Source organism: Ochotona princeps, chromosome 12, assembly GCF_030435755.1.
Source record: "Ochotona princeps isolate mOchPri1 chromosome 12, mOchPri1.hap1, whole genome shotgun sequence".
Classification (NCBI taxonomy): domain Eukaryota; kingdom Metazoa; phylum Chordata; class Mammalia; order Lagomorpha; family Ochotonidae; genus Ochotona; species Ochotona princeps.
The window spans coordinates 44,854,867-44,869,696 of record NC_080843.1 but is presented as its reverse complement, the minus strand read 5'-3'; the positions used below and the strand labels follow the sequence as shown (position 1 = coordinate 44,869,696).

Below are 14,830 nucleotides of genomic sequence, written 5' to 3'. Positions count from 1 at the left end.
TGGATCAAGACTTCAGATTTGGACTAGAACAGAATACGGATACCCAAAAATTCTTACCCAACCATGTTGTGTTTATACGTGAGCTAATAACCTTGTCAGTCACCAAGAGCTGAGAAGTTTTCTGGCCATAAGTAACTTCTTCCTTCATTTTAATGCACATTACACATATTATTACATTTTTCTAAGATGTGTGCCATAAAATTAAGAAATCAGGAGGTACCACTGTGTTTTCTATGTTGTGTGGGTGCCCTGATTTACTTTCAAGTGTTTAGATTTTGTGATGAGAGGGATGTGGATTTTCCAGTCTCCTTCAGTGTCACTTTTACACTCTTCTGCTCATCTGAATCATAGGAGACCATGAACTCAGTCCAGGTCTCCCAAATGGGTGCCAGGAACACAACTACCTGAGCCATCACTGCGACCTTTCAGAATGTGCATTAGCAGGAAGCTAGAGTGAGAAGCTGAGGTGGGTACTGAATGCATGCAATGTAACATAAGATGTAAGCATCTACTGACAGCTTCAATACTAGCTAAGCATCCTTTATTTTTCTCCTTGACATCTCATAAAACAATTTTATATAACTCATGTGAGGCACATCTATGTTTTGCATCGATGTAATATGTTATTTCTGAAAGAATATAAGCTAATATGAATATAACAATGATCAAATATGTATTTTTCAGGAATAAAAGGAAAAGATACAATTTACTAGGATGAGGAACCGTGATCTTGAATGATATATTTATGTAACTGCCATTCTTTAATAACCACTTGCCCTCAATCATCTACTATCCTCCTGCTCCCCACCCTCCACATTTTAAATAACACACTTAAGCAATAGTCACTTCAGAGCAGGGAAATGTGGCTATTTACAGCAGGAGGGAAGCATCCAAATCTCTCCAAGTCAGGTATGCCAGAGAAAGGGAACCAATATCATTCATCTATAGAAACAGATATACAAAAATGGTTGGCTGCATACTGGAGAGTGATAGATGAGAGAGAGAGAGATTGGCTTACCCAGTTACAGAGGATGAAAAGTTCCACAATTTGCTATCTGCAAGTTGCAGACCTGGGCAAACATGAGGTCAAAGGTGCAAGGAACTGGAGCAGGGATGAGAGGTGCTGCTGAGGGAATCCCTAGAGTCTGAAGGCCTATGTCCTTGGAGATCTGATGTCTGACAGGAGATTAATATCCCAGACCCAGAGGAATAGAATTGGAATTGTAGACTTCCAAGACACTGGGAGGTGAATACCACCATACTGTGAGAGGAGCTGAGCACAAGGTGAGTCAAAGTCAACCAATGGCCTGGGATAAACGCCTGACATGTTTGTGCCTCTAAAGGGTTAGACTATGTGAGCCAGGAGGCTTCTCAAGTTTTCTACATTTCCAGGACCCACTTGGGGATTATATATCAAAAAAGCAGTTACAGTCACAAAGCCAAATTTCTTATGCCCGGCAAGGTAGCTTAGTGGCTAAGGTCCTTGCCTTGCATGCGCTGGGATTCTATGGGTGCCGTTTCTAACCCTGGCAGTCCCACTTCCCATCCAGCTCCCTCTTATGGCTTGGGAAGTTAGTTGGGGATGGCCCAGGGCCTTGGGTCCTGGAGGACGCTCCTGGCTTCAGACTGGCTCAGTTCTGGCCATTGCAGCCACTTGGGGAATCAGCAGATGGAAGATCTTCCTCTCTGTCTCTCCTCTTTGTATATCTGCCTTTCTAATAAAAATAAACAATAAATCTTTAAAACAAAACAAAAAAGAAGCAAACTTCTCACTGTATATTTTAATACTTTGCAAGATACCATCATAAAGAACCACATTTTGCACATAGAGAAGCACCTGAACCTAACAGTGTTGCATTGGATGCTAACACACTCTTGAGAGGCAGAGAACATAGTTTCTACTCTCCCCATTTCATGGGTGATGTAACTGAGTTTCCAAGCAGTTCAGATCATAGGGTTGAGTCTTGGACTCTGTGCTTATGAGTATTTGCAGCCTCTATGGAAAACGGAGGTGGGTGGGGGGTTTTGTCGCTGAGGGCTTGCGTCTGAAGTCAAAGCCCTAGGTGTGGAGCATGGGAAACTTACGGAGCACACTGTGTCCTCCACTGAACCAGAGCAGAGGCCTCGGGCTGTGAGTGCCATGACCAGCATGCTCTGGAGGGGGTTTCCCTTGGTGCTACCAAGGAGATGCTGCTGTCTTTTGTAGCTGGCTGATCCTCCATAGATGAAGTGTCCTGTGTGACCCTCTCACACAGAGTCTCCCTCTCTCTCAATGTCTCAGTACTATGGTGTTGGAGCTCTATGAGGTCACAGGATTGGAGAAAACCTAGGAGTGGAGGGGGACTCATGTTTTTCTGTTGCATGTTGTTATGTGAAGCTGGATGTTATTCTATCAGTTTTGCTGCTGTTTATAATTTTTGTCCCATAGATTATTATTCTAAAAATAGACCAGTAATATATTGTTGCACATATGCATTTAATTAAGAGCCTTCTTGCTGACCAAAATGTGGTTTTACTGCTTCTGGCCAGGCCAGACAAGGATGTCTGAAGACAAATTTCCGAAGGATGCTGCAGGCTAATTTCTCTGATCTAGTTAACGTAACCACAGGACTCATCTCTGAGACAGAGATGGATGGCTTTGGCATGCTGTCTTGGACCACCCTCTGATCTCTAGGCAATATGTGGAACCTCACAGAAATGGTTGCTTCCAAGAGCCAAGGTACAGGCACAATAGCCCCTCCAGCCTCCCTAGGATTCAAGGGAGATTAAGAAAGACTTCTCCCATATTCAGTGTTCCAACTGCCTTCTGAGGACCAACTTAGCCTCACTTAACCATTTCATGACTTGGGATTTTTTGTGGCAGGATTACATTTCTTGGATCATGGCCAAGTGACATGTTGTGCCTCCCAAGACACCGTGAACTCCACAGCTGTGCCCCCACACAACTAAGATCAGGAGTTTATGCTGTTTTTTGTTCCCCTGGAGTTTTTTTCCTAATTAGCAACACCTCACCCGTGCAGTATTGCTGCCTAACAAATGATAGAAGTTCAGGAATTTTGACATTTGTTACCAACTGCATGCATCCCCGTCCTTTGCTCCTCCTCATTGTGACAGCTACTCCAACTGCACCTAGGGCAATAATCACTGCCAAATCCTTGCCCCAGCTATTGATTTAAATTTACACAGCTTGACTAAACATACTATTTGGTGCATATCATAATCAGAAGAAGAATGCCTCTTTGGATTTTTGAACTCATTCCATTTGGGGTACTCATGGCAGGGGGCATTGAAGATGAGGTGGTGGTGTTCATCCATGTATTCAATCATGCTTCCATCCAATCTTCCTTCATCTCATGTGCCACGTTCCAAGCTGGTCACTAGGCATTCCAGTGGAGGAACACAGGCATTTCAGTGGGGCAGCATTGTTGTCAGGAGTGGCTTCCATTTTAATTGAACCCAAGGAACTTCATCACTCTCGCTTCAGGTGTGTCAGACACTGCCATGTGTCTCTGGGTGTACACAGACCTCACCATGTTGGACGCTCTGGCTCCCCTCTGCTCCTTGGAGGCTGGCCCTTGCTTGGCTTTTCAGGGAGAGGAGGGGCTGGGGAAGGGCTGGGGCAGGGCTCTACAAGGCTGTGTCATGCTGGGCTCCAGCCCAGCCCATTTCATCATGAAAGGAAGCTGAACTATGCGCCCGTTGCTAGGCTGTGGCTATTTATTTATATAAATGAGCCTTGTGCTTAAATTAGAAATCTGCTTTTGCTTTTTCTTTCCTCATTCCAGCATCATCTGGTTGTCTGGCACCATCAAAGTTGCATTTCTGACCTAACAAGAGCTCTTGGTAGATGGGAGTGGGAAGAAGGATGGAAAGAGAAATTGTGCCAACCAGCCTGCCTCATGAGTAGGTGGAAACACGTGGCCATGCCATTAGCATCCTGTGCTTCAGGACATTTCATCTGTGACACCTACATAGTCCCTGCTTGGGAACAGCAGGATCAAGAGTGGCCTGGTGTTGGCACCTCTTCTGATGAGCCACACACAAGATTACTCCAGAACAGAAGGCAAGGCACATAAAAGAGAATCCAAGTCAGGTGCTGCAAACAGGTGACATCTTGACTTTGAGCTCTTCAGAGGCAGCTATTTTAAAAGAGCCGATTTACTGAAGCTGTTTTGACATGGGAATATTTTGATTTGGTCCAAAAAAATTCAGCTTACAGATGTTCAGTTTTTTTTTCTTTTAATAAGTAATGAGAAAATCTAGCATTCTACCCTCCATTTGTGAGATTTGCCCCAAACTTGATCTTCATTCTCCTTCTCTCTTTCAAGTAAATAAAAATAGTAAATAAAATATTCAGAGATAGCACAAAAGACACAGGGCATTATGAGGGGAGAGAGACTGAACATAAACATAAAATACAAACCAGTGTGTATTTGGTTGCCCTGAGCAGCTACGTGGAATGGTCAGGCAGGGAAACAGTCCACTGGGTTCTCAGAAGAGCTCACTGGTGTCCTTCTGTGAGAAGTGTCTGAATTCTGACCTAAAATGTCTGAAGCACTTTAGGCTTGTCTGTGCCTCAGTTTCTCCTTGTATAATACAAATGATCATATCTGTCCTTCCACTTCCCTCTAAGCCATATGATGAGAAATGTGAGACACTTGGAGAAAGGTACCCGTCTAAATAGTGTTCGTATCTATGAGTCCTCTGTGAGTCAAGAATTTCAGGGTTGGGAAGTTACCACCTCTGTCTGTGATTCATGGAGACACACTGGTGCCTTTGGGTGGGAAGTGTGGTGTGTGTGATGAGTGGTCCTGGCCAGGGCAGAGAACCGAGTACTCTATACCCACTGCTGTAGACTGGAGGAGTGTGTGCACAAGCACTTGGGAATCTGATTCAGAGAGGAATTTGACATTTCTGCCTGTAATCTACATTTGCTGTACAAAGAGCTGTGACAACACATTTGTGCTCGACTTCAGCGTCCCTGTGCCAAGGAAGAATTTGTCTGCCATTTGCCACACTTGCCAGAGTCCCCTGGAGGCAGTTTCAGCTTGAGAAAGGGTGGAGGGAGAACACGTGTTCCATCAGGTTTCACTGCTTTCTGTGCCTTACTGACGTGGCTGGACTGTCCTTCCGGTACCCTGAAGGGCTGAAGCCTCAGCTTCCAGAATCTTGACCAAGTGCCACCACACATCAGTTCACAGGCCTATCCTGGAGCTATCAAGAGGGCAAGCGAAGGATGCGTGTGTTCCCATAGCTCCACTCACCCAGCTGCACTTCCGACTTTCCATCATCCCTATTTTCAGAGCTAAAGTGCCATCTCCTCTGGTACGCTTAGTCTTTGTTCCTGCCACCGACCTGTTTCGCTTTGTTATTTCCCATGACATCCCTGCCTTCGTATTTCTTATGCATTCCTTTCTCAGGCATCGTGTTTTGATTCACCCCTCACTTTGGCTTCCCAGGGCCAAGAACAACTCTGTTCCAGCAGGAGGAGGAGATTATTTGGCTTAAAAGAGGGAATAAATGGTGACCTCTCTCCATTAGCACTCTTTGGATTTACATGGGAATTATTCTGGGAGCTGTTCAGAGCCTCCCAGAGGGACAGTAGGTTTCTGTCCGAGAGTCACTTTGCCCCATTGTTTCTAACTGGGTGATGATAACAGCTTTTCTTTCTGGGTCTGTGTAGAAAGGCTGGGGGCTCCCAACCCTCACTCCACAAAGACCTTGAATCATGCAATGGGTATTATTACCATTGTTACAGATGTGAGCATTTTCCCCAGTGACTGATGGCATGACCTGTTGCTGTTTCCAATGCTTGGGAATCTCATTCATCTGTTAAGGCAGCCCTCCCCAGGTGACTGACACCAGAGGGGTCAGCTCTAGCCAATACTCGTTTCTCTGTTGGTATTTCATAGGCCTCAACATCACGTAGTAAGTACAGAAGCCCAGTACCTGGTGCGGCATTGTTCTCTACAGGGACACTGTGTTTTCCCATCCAGCTCTTTGCATGGTGATTCATGAGTCCACTGTTTGGAACAGAGCAAGCAGAGACCAGAGGATCTGGGCTCCACCCAGGCAACAGGTAAGGCTGTTTTCTACCCAGTCTAAGAGGATAGAGAGCCCAGAGCCTCCAGAATTTAATTGATGCTTGATTTGGTCTGTCTGGATCTGTTGCAAACCACATTCTGTGCTCCCAGGACAGGACACCGCACTTGAGAGTAGGGGAAGACAGCAAGCCCCCACTTCCCCCTCCACACACCCATCCTCCCTATCTTTGGACTCAAACACAACGTAACAATGCCAAGTTTGAAAAGAACAGAGCTCAGCAAGGAACAGCCATACTTGGAAAGGTACTCCCACATCCAAGAACTGGCATCTTCTTAAATGTTCAAAGAGCAGGTGTTCTTGTTTCTGTTTCATTAATGGGAAAACCAAATTCCAGAAATCTGGATTGTTTTCCTTGGCATCTACAAAGTAAATTTCTGTAGGATCGAGACAAAACCCCTCCAATTCCTGGCAGCTGTTCTATTTTTTCCCCATATTCCCATGTTATCCTTTAAATCAGCTTAAGCAAAACAGCCAACCCAAGTCCTAAGTAGAAATCAAAACCAGTGAGGACTTCCATCAGAATGTCTGAGCTTGAGGACTAGAGTGCTGCTTCTCTGGCTAACAGGTCAAGACAAGGCTGCATGGCTCAGCATAGCTGAGACTGGTTGGGGTCTCACTGTTTCTTATGCTATTCTGAGAGGACTATAACTGAGAAGGAGGCAGGATAGTATCCAAGCGCACAGCAGACACACATATGCCTGCGCACACATATGAGGAGCCTTTTTATGTTCATAATGGTTGTAGGAACAGATCCTCTTAGAGGACATTTACAGTTTCATGAGCACACCATGGCCTCTTAAAACTCTTGACTCTTTGTCTGAAGCTTCTTTCTGAGCATTGAAGTTGGCTGAGACTTTGCATGAGGAATCCCCCAGAGAGGACCTGGAGTTAGGGGTGCCAAGAGCCACTCTTAACCCAGGAGGAATGGAGCGGGTGAAATAGTGTATCTCAGCTTCCTTGCCCATCAAAAGAACAACTGAGGTGTGCTCCACTGAGATCTGGAAATTGACTCCAGTGGTAGGGAACCCCAACAGCTTTTGTTGGCATTTATTGGTTTTCTATCCTTCTGTCCTGCTTCCCCCATCCCTCATTGTGTTTCCTGAGATCACATCCCTGATAACCATCTACGTTCCAATTTCAGGAATTAAAACTAAGACAGTGGTGTAATTTCTGCCTCCTATATATGCCTGCAGTGGATATAGTGAGCTCCACACACAGTCTGTTGCCTTTTAACAGGGGCAGGTATACATTTCTATGTGGGGTGTTGCCTCATTTCAGCCACTGGCCAGGACTGAGTTTTTCAGAAGAAAGAATTTTACTTTTTGTAAATCCAGGAAGGTCTATGCATCAGGATGCTTTGTATAAGAAATAGAAAATTGGGCTCAGGTTCTTGAAAAGTAGTGCTAACTGGAAGCAAGCTTAGGGCTTTCTTGGTGTGGACCACAGGCACTCCCAGGCAAGTGCAGTCTCTATATTCCTCATTATCTTTCAGCTTGGCAGGCTGAGTCTCCAAGGCTCTAGCTTCACTGAGCACGCCTGGATTGTTTGACTCTAAGTTCCTCTCACAGCAGCAGCAGGAGAGTCCTCTGGGACAGGGAAAGGTAGCATCGGAGCTGCAGTGGTTCTGGTTCTTGGATATTATACTCCTATCAGTTCTCCTGAGCTTCAGCAGACAACAGATCAGACTTGCAATCAAGCAGACACATGAAAGCAAACGTGTGCCTCTAACATTTTATAACCTGCCTCCCACAAAACAGAAGGCAATCTTCCCCTGGCATTATTCCCTGCCTTGTTCTTGACATTTTTAACACAGTGAGTATACAGGCGACTTTGCATTTCTGACACCTCCCACTGCAATAGGCTCTTGGTCCCTCCAGGCCTGAGAATCACATGCTCCATCCTAAGAAACATCTCTGCTCCCTTTCTGGATGGGTCATGCTTCTCCTGACATCAACAGTAAGGTCATACCACTGTTTCAATACATCAAGACCAAAGTTCACCACCTTGGTAGAACTTGGAGAACTCTCTGGGGGAAGTTAACAGCTGGCTAAGCAGGCTTACTGGCACGCTGCATAACACTTGGTAGAAAGCAAGCACTGCTTGCTCCCTTCCTTAGCTTTGCAACAGTAGGCAGGAAACCATTAGCAGAAGTTCAGACCTTATTTCCAAGCCTCTTGTCTTGCCTACTCAAAGCAGAGTGTATCCTTCAAGTTTTTCTGCCTGCACCCATCAAAGCAGCAGTGACCCTCACCCAATAGAGGCTGGGACAAGGGAACAGAGACTGGGCCAGTTATGCCTCTCCCATCCTCCATACCACACACATGAGGTTGGGTTTTAACTAGCCTAGGCATAAAGGGGAACAAGCCTTTCTGGTGCCAAGGGAAGGTGCTCAGTAACGGCTAAGGCTATGTATGTAGGGGTTGATGGTCATCAGAGTAGGAAGGGGAAAGAAGGGAAAGAGCAAATGCAAGAGAAAAAGGGGAGGAGGGAGAAGTTCATATGCAATGATAGGCAGCAAAATGACAGACTGCCATCCATGATTCCTGTAGGTCACCCAAACCAATGTTACCCCCCACCCCTGTCCAACTTTGTTTCAAAATGGAATCAGGAGTTGGTGACTGCATTTGCCTGCTCTAAAGAAACAGAAAACCTTTAGAATAATGCAGCTTCTATGGTTCCCCAGTTTAGAAATAGCATGACCCTACTTCCTCAACTGTGACAGGTCTTAACCAAAGGACTTTAAGATGCTTTATTAAAAGTAAATAAATAAAACAGTCACTTGTGTGACCATACAATGGAATTATTCTCTTATTTATCCCAAGACTTGAACACATACTATTCCCACAACCCCCATAATTAACTGTAAGATGCGGATCTTAGAAGAATTTTAAAGGAAGAAACCCTTTTAGCTGGATTGTGCATGTTATCGGACACACAGTAGGAACAAAATAAATGCTTAAGATTGAATTAGTGATCATCAGAGAAATACAAAGTAGAATATTTTAACAAGAATACCCAAGCACTCAACACTGACAGTTTTTCAAAAACATTTCATTGCCTTTGATCTGGGCTTCAAGGATGCAGGGATGAGAGAGCCCTCCATGTGTGTTTACATTGGTCAACCTGTAACTGCACACACACTACAAGGAAGACATAAGCAGGGACAGGACAGGTCACAGGTTCTACAGGAGAAGATTCTTAAGCAACAGAAGAGGAGGTCTCACTAGGCAGACCAGGCCCCAGACAACGGCACAGAACAACAAAGGTGGGAAATAACCTGCTGGTTCTGAGAGCTGCGCTGTGTGTGTATATGACTGGGGCAAAAGGAGGGATGTAGGAGCGTGTGTGTGTGTGTGTGTGTGTGTGTGTGTGTAGGAAGATAAGCAGTTGGTGCCTTGGTAGTCACCAGCTTTTACACATGATCCAACACTGTCAGCAGCAGATGCCATTTATCTAATCTTCATGGGAAGCTGGAGAATATACGTTGTTGCTCTGTCATGGGAAAACAAAGAAGCATCCCCACATCGTAGGACCTCCTGCCAATGCAGCTTATGCGGTGTCTAGACTCTTCACCTCCCTCTACAAGTGGCTTCAGGGAAAAACAATCTCATTCTTTGGGTACAGAGTACTTCACTGGGTGAGTGGATCGATGGCTGTCAGAGTCCCACAAAAGCCCTTAAGTCTTACTATTTTATTCAATGCAGACATAAATACTCTTTATCACCAGCTTTGTATGTCTGTCCAACACACAGAACCCAGAAGAAACCAACTTGGAATGAAGAGACAAGACTGGAGTCCTCAGGGAATTTAGTGACGATGTCACCATAAGATCAGGGTTATATGAGAAAAAGCAGCCAGCCGACCCAGAGGCTGGTTTTGGGAAGAAGGTCCCTGGTGGTGTGAGAGAAAGGTATTTCAGTGCCAGAACATATTGCTGCTACAGAATGCACTGGAGCCTTAAAATTTGCTAAAGCCCAAAGCAGAATAGATAAACTGAGATTATGCTCATGCACCCAGGAGTCCTGCTACCCTGCAGCTTCCTGGAGTGTCCTTGTGACATTTGGATGCTTCTCTTGCAAAGGCCTGGAGAGAGAAAAACAGCAACTCAACATCTAACAAATTATGCACCTTGTCATTGCTTCTGCTGGTCTTGTTCTGACACTTCCATTTTCACTGTAGACAATAATTATCCTCTAATTACTTAGATCATCTTGCTTGTGGAGTTACAGCAACAATCAAAATCTGTCATTATTGTTTGTTCTGTGTCTTGATTTAAGCTGCATATTCTTCATTTGTACACAGAATTCTATTCTGTAGAGCACAGCCTGCTTCTTCCTATACCTCACTCACCCCCAATAGGTCTTTAGAGGCCTGGGAGGGAGTATCACCAGTATGTTTTTTGTTGTCTATTGACCTGAGGGCTGCACCTTAATTTGAGAGGTATCTAACAAGCTCCATCCCAAATAGAGTGCCCCAGTTGAGCCCTTGCATATCTGAATGCCACCTAATAGTAGGGGGTGGAGAATGAACAAAGGAAGACAGTGGATCCAAAGTCCCACCTCTATAACGAGGGAGTTCAGATCCCTTTGATTCTGTGTCCTGTGTATCATCTCTTTTTTTCCCACGCACAAAACTGAATGTAAAAAAAGAAGTCACCAACATAACTAAACAATATTCATTAGAAACCCTGCATTCATCGCTTGGTGCTGGATGCTATACAGTCTGCAAGACACTTATTTTCTAGAACATGTGAGGAATGCATAGAGCATATGTGGAAACAGAAAGCAGTAGCATTGGATAAATTAATGAGCATAGATTTTCAGGTGGCATCTCCGGAAATTATTTGAGAAAGATAGCTGAGTGTGAGGTGGAAACCAGGTTGTAGATACAATTGGCTAGATCAATTACATGGCTCATTTATCCAAATACACTTGCACCTATCAAGTATCTACTAACCAACAAGTACTAAAGAAGGCATAGTAAGCCATGACTTTGGTTTTCAGGAGCTCATACTCTGGTAAGAATTAGAGTGTGATTGTTCTGTACAAGTCATTGGAACACAGTGGTCAAAAGAGAATAGGGACTATCAGGAAAGCTTCAAAGAGACTGACCGACTCCAGTCTGACTTAACGATCTGGACCTCTGCCTACTTTCTCACCAAAGCTGTTAACAATCCTAGGATAAAGGGCCAGCCAGCCTATTAACACGGGTTTACTAGATTCCTGCTGTTCACATATCATGCCAACATTTCACACTGTTCTAGAAAACTGGACTTTGGATCTTAGCTAACATCCCACTTAATCACTCCCACTGCCAACAATATTTGCTCCTGATACAATACTTACTCGTTCTGTTCTACTAATCTTAACACTTCAGCCAAACCTGACACATGTCCATCATCTACCAATGGACACAAACCAAAGAAGGGCTAGTCTCTGGAATGTTGCCTGGATAAGAAATCTCCAGGAAGATAACAAACAAAAAGGAGACAGTCTCTCCCTGGGAGATGAGAAATCAGTTTGCCTAGAAACAAACACAAGTACATTTCTGTAAGCCTGTTTCCTTTTTCTAAAGGTGATGCATTATGGAAAATTAAACAAAAGAGAAACAGTAGCTTGACTCAACACCTCTTATAAATGTGATTCTACGTAAAGCCCTGAACTAGGTATCATAACATCACAAAGCAACCAAGACCTCATGAAGCTAATATTCTACTTGGTGAGGTAAGAGTTGACCAAGAGGTCCTAATTTGAAAAGACCATAGTTTTTTTTTTTTCTACAGATAAATAGAAAAAACTAGAAAGGCTTATGTGTATGCAATGATAGATTTTGTGATTATACAATTTTGGATTAAATGAACTTTCTTCTTGTTTAGATGCTTTTGTTTTATTAGTGCTTTAAACATGGGCTTCATCAGTCTCCTAATATTCTACATGGACCCTAACACTGATATATCACAAGATACAAGCCCATGCTTTCCAGATAATACCATAAGAAAGGTATATGGTGGGTACCTGGGCAGAACCCTTGGAGTGAGTGCCACATCAGGACCCTGGGTCAATATTGGGTGGCTGTTCCCCATCCTCGGGTAATGGAGTGGTTGGGAGGCTGAGTGTGGCTTCTCCCCTGTTCTCCTCTACGCAGATACAGGAAAAAGAAATGGAAAACTTGGAAACAATGTTCACACCCTCTCTTCCCTGACCCTCAGTCCTCTCCACCCTGAACAACTATGTAAGCATTAGCTAAAATAAAAAAAATTAAGTATATGGTGGGTGCCTATGTCTTTCAGGGATTCCCCAGAGAAAAAGAACCAGCAGGAGACAGATAGATGAGAGAAAATTGATAGATATAAGACAGGAAATATACCAGTATTTCAATAGTGATGGACAAAAAGATTTCTTTCAAGAATATGACTTATCTGACTGAAGGGGTGATCTCCAAGCAGGAAATGTGTAGTTCAACAGGCTAATTTTCCTACTGCAGCAATGGCATCCCATATGGGCACTGGTTCTAGTCTCGGCAGCTCCGCTTCTGAACTGGCACCCTGCTATAGACCGGGAAAGCATTGGAGGGTGGCTCAACTCCATGGTCACCTGAAGCTACATGAGAGACCCAGAGGAAGCTCCTGGCTCTTGAGTTAGGATTGACTCAGTTCTGGCAGTTGCACCTATTTAGGGAGTGAACCAGCAGCTGGAAGATTTCTCTCTCTCTCCCACTCTCTGTAAATCTGTCTTTCAACTAAAAAAATTTTCATAAAATAAGCTTATTTTGATGCAAAAATTGAAAACCATGCATACGTTTTTCATAATACACATATTTCATGAACTTGTTGATGACCCCCTCATAAGAGCATACACACACACAAGTGCATACATGCAACTATTTAGCACAGCCCTTGACATACAATAGGTGATCAATAAATGGTAATGATTCCAATAGTAAACATTATTTCATGCTACCCAATCCCCTTCCCTACAGGTTGCCCCTCTACTGAAATAAGAACCCTGTTGACCAAGAGTCTACAGTTCATCTCCCCAGGATTTAGCTCACAGTCAATGACTGACCCACTTGAAGAGACAAAGTTATGGCCTTGGTGCCTCAAGATTTGACTGTTGCTGCTACTCATGATGATGAGGTGCAGCTAGTCTCTGGCAGAGCCCCAGTTCGCTTTCATTCACTAACTCAGCTCTTCTCCCTACTCCCTTGTGAAAGCATGCTTCAGTAAATCACTCATACAAAGTTTCTCAGAGTCCGCTTCAAGAGAAACCAACTTAGATGCAAAAAAGTGAACTTTAATCTATCCAGTAATGAATGTCTAATAATCCAACTTGGTGATTCTGATATTCAGACAACTGGGTAAGTTTCTGCCCTGTTTTCTAGGCAGACGGAAATGACCTTTGCCTTGCAGCTGTGTTTGTCACCCAACTCCTTCCTAGCAGACCTCCTGGTTCAGAGGAGCTGGGAACTGAGTCTTTGTGTGATCTGATAGTGCCTAAATCTGCTTGGTCACATTTATCCAACAAAATTGGCTTGGTCTCAAGATCAAATAACTGTACTTTCAACCACCAAAGCTTGAATTTCAGAGAAAATATTCACTCATGCACTCATTCATTTATTCACTAACACTCACAGAATGTTATCTTGTAGTCAGCTACTATGTTGGGTAGGGAGATGGATTGGATGTGCTACAAACATTGCTGAAACATTGTTGCTTCCCTCCAGGGACTCACAGTCTGAAGGGAGAAAATGAACAAATAAATAGGAGATTGCAATGGAGTGTACAATCCATGCTATAATATGATGCTACAAGAACATGCAGGGGGCGCCCGTTAAGCAGGATTAGAGGGGGGATTTCAAAATGTCCTCTTCTTTATTGTGGCTGACCTAAACAGAAATAGAATAGACATCTGCTAGCACACTGCAAATCAGAATGGTTACTTCAAAGAGTAAGGTGTTACAACAAACAAAAGATGTGTAGGTTTAAGCACAAACGATGGTTGCCTAGTGATGGACAGAACAAAGAGATATAAACGTAAAGGACTCCGCCTGCAGTGCTATTCCTGCCTAAGCTTTCCTCCCACTCAAATGCTCACTTCCTGGGGGCCCAAAGAAAAGGCAATTGAATTAGATGGTTTTGGGCTAGGGATTGGCTAGCTGAGTGGCAAGCAACACTGAGATCTCCCACTGTTTTTCACCCAGTAGCATGTCTGGTAACTCACAAAGAGGACCAGGACGCAGCTATCTCACTGCAAGACTGCCCTTTGTTGCTTATCCTTCTGGCGCCATTCTTGCAAGACACACAGCGGTTACAGCATAACTCTGAAGTTAGTAATGCTAATTGTTCTATGTTGATATTTGTGTAGCAGGTGCTAATGGGAAAATAATTACTACTTTGTGCCTTTATGGCCATTTTCATTGCCCTCTTGTGGTTATGCAGTTATTTGGCTATTCACAGTAATGACTTAATACACAGCAGCTACTATTCTTCTGACTATACAACTGGGAGGAGTCCAAAAAGAAGGAGGTATTTGGGAGAGGCTGGGGCCTGATAAATATTTTTCTTGAGATCCTTTTTTTTCCTCCTTGCACTGTAAGAATGTAAAATCCTTAAAATATCAGTGATTTGGTGATTCAAGAAATGCACTATCTTATTCATCATGTAAATCTGTTGATGAAAATATGTTGGGTCTGACAGATAAGGAGAACTTGATGTCACCTGCTTTCC

The 14,830-nt window shown here is 43.9% G+C and overlaps 1 protein-coding gene across 1 annotated transcript; it reads left to right on the top strand.

Annotated features, from left to right (window-relative positions):
- The first annotated feature begins 3,865 nt into the window (after positions 1-3,865).
- SMIM2 (small integral membrane protein 2) lies at positions 3,866-4,165 on the top strand. Its single transcript, XM_012926621.2, is given in 3 exon segments — positions 3,866-3,951; positions 3,953-4,065; positions 4,068-4,165. Coding segments are annotated over 3 exon segments (297 nt in total).
- The last annotated feature ends 10,665 nt before the right edge of the window (positions 4,166-14,830 follow it).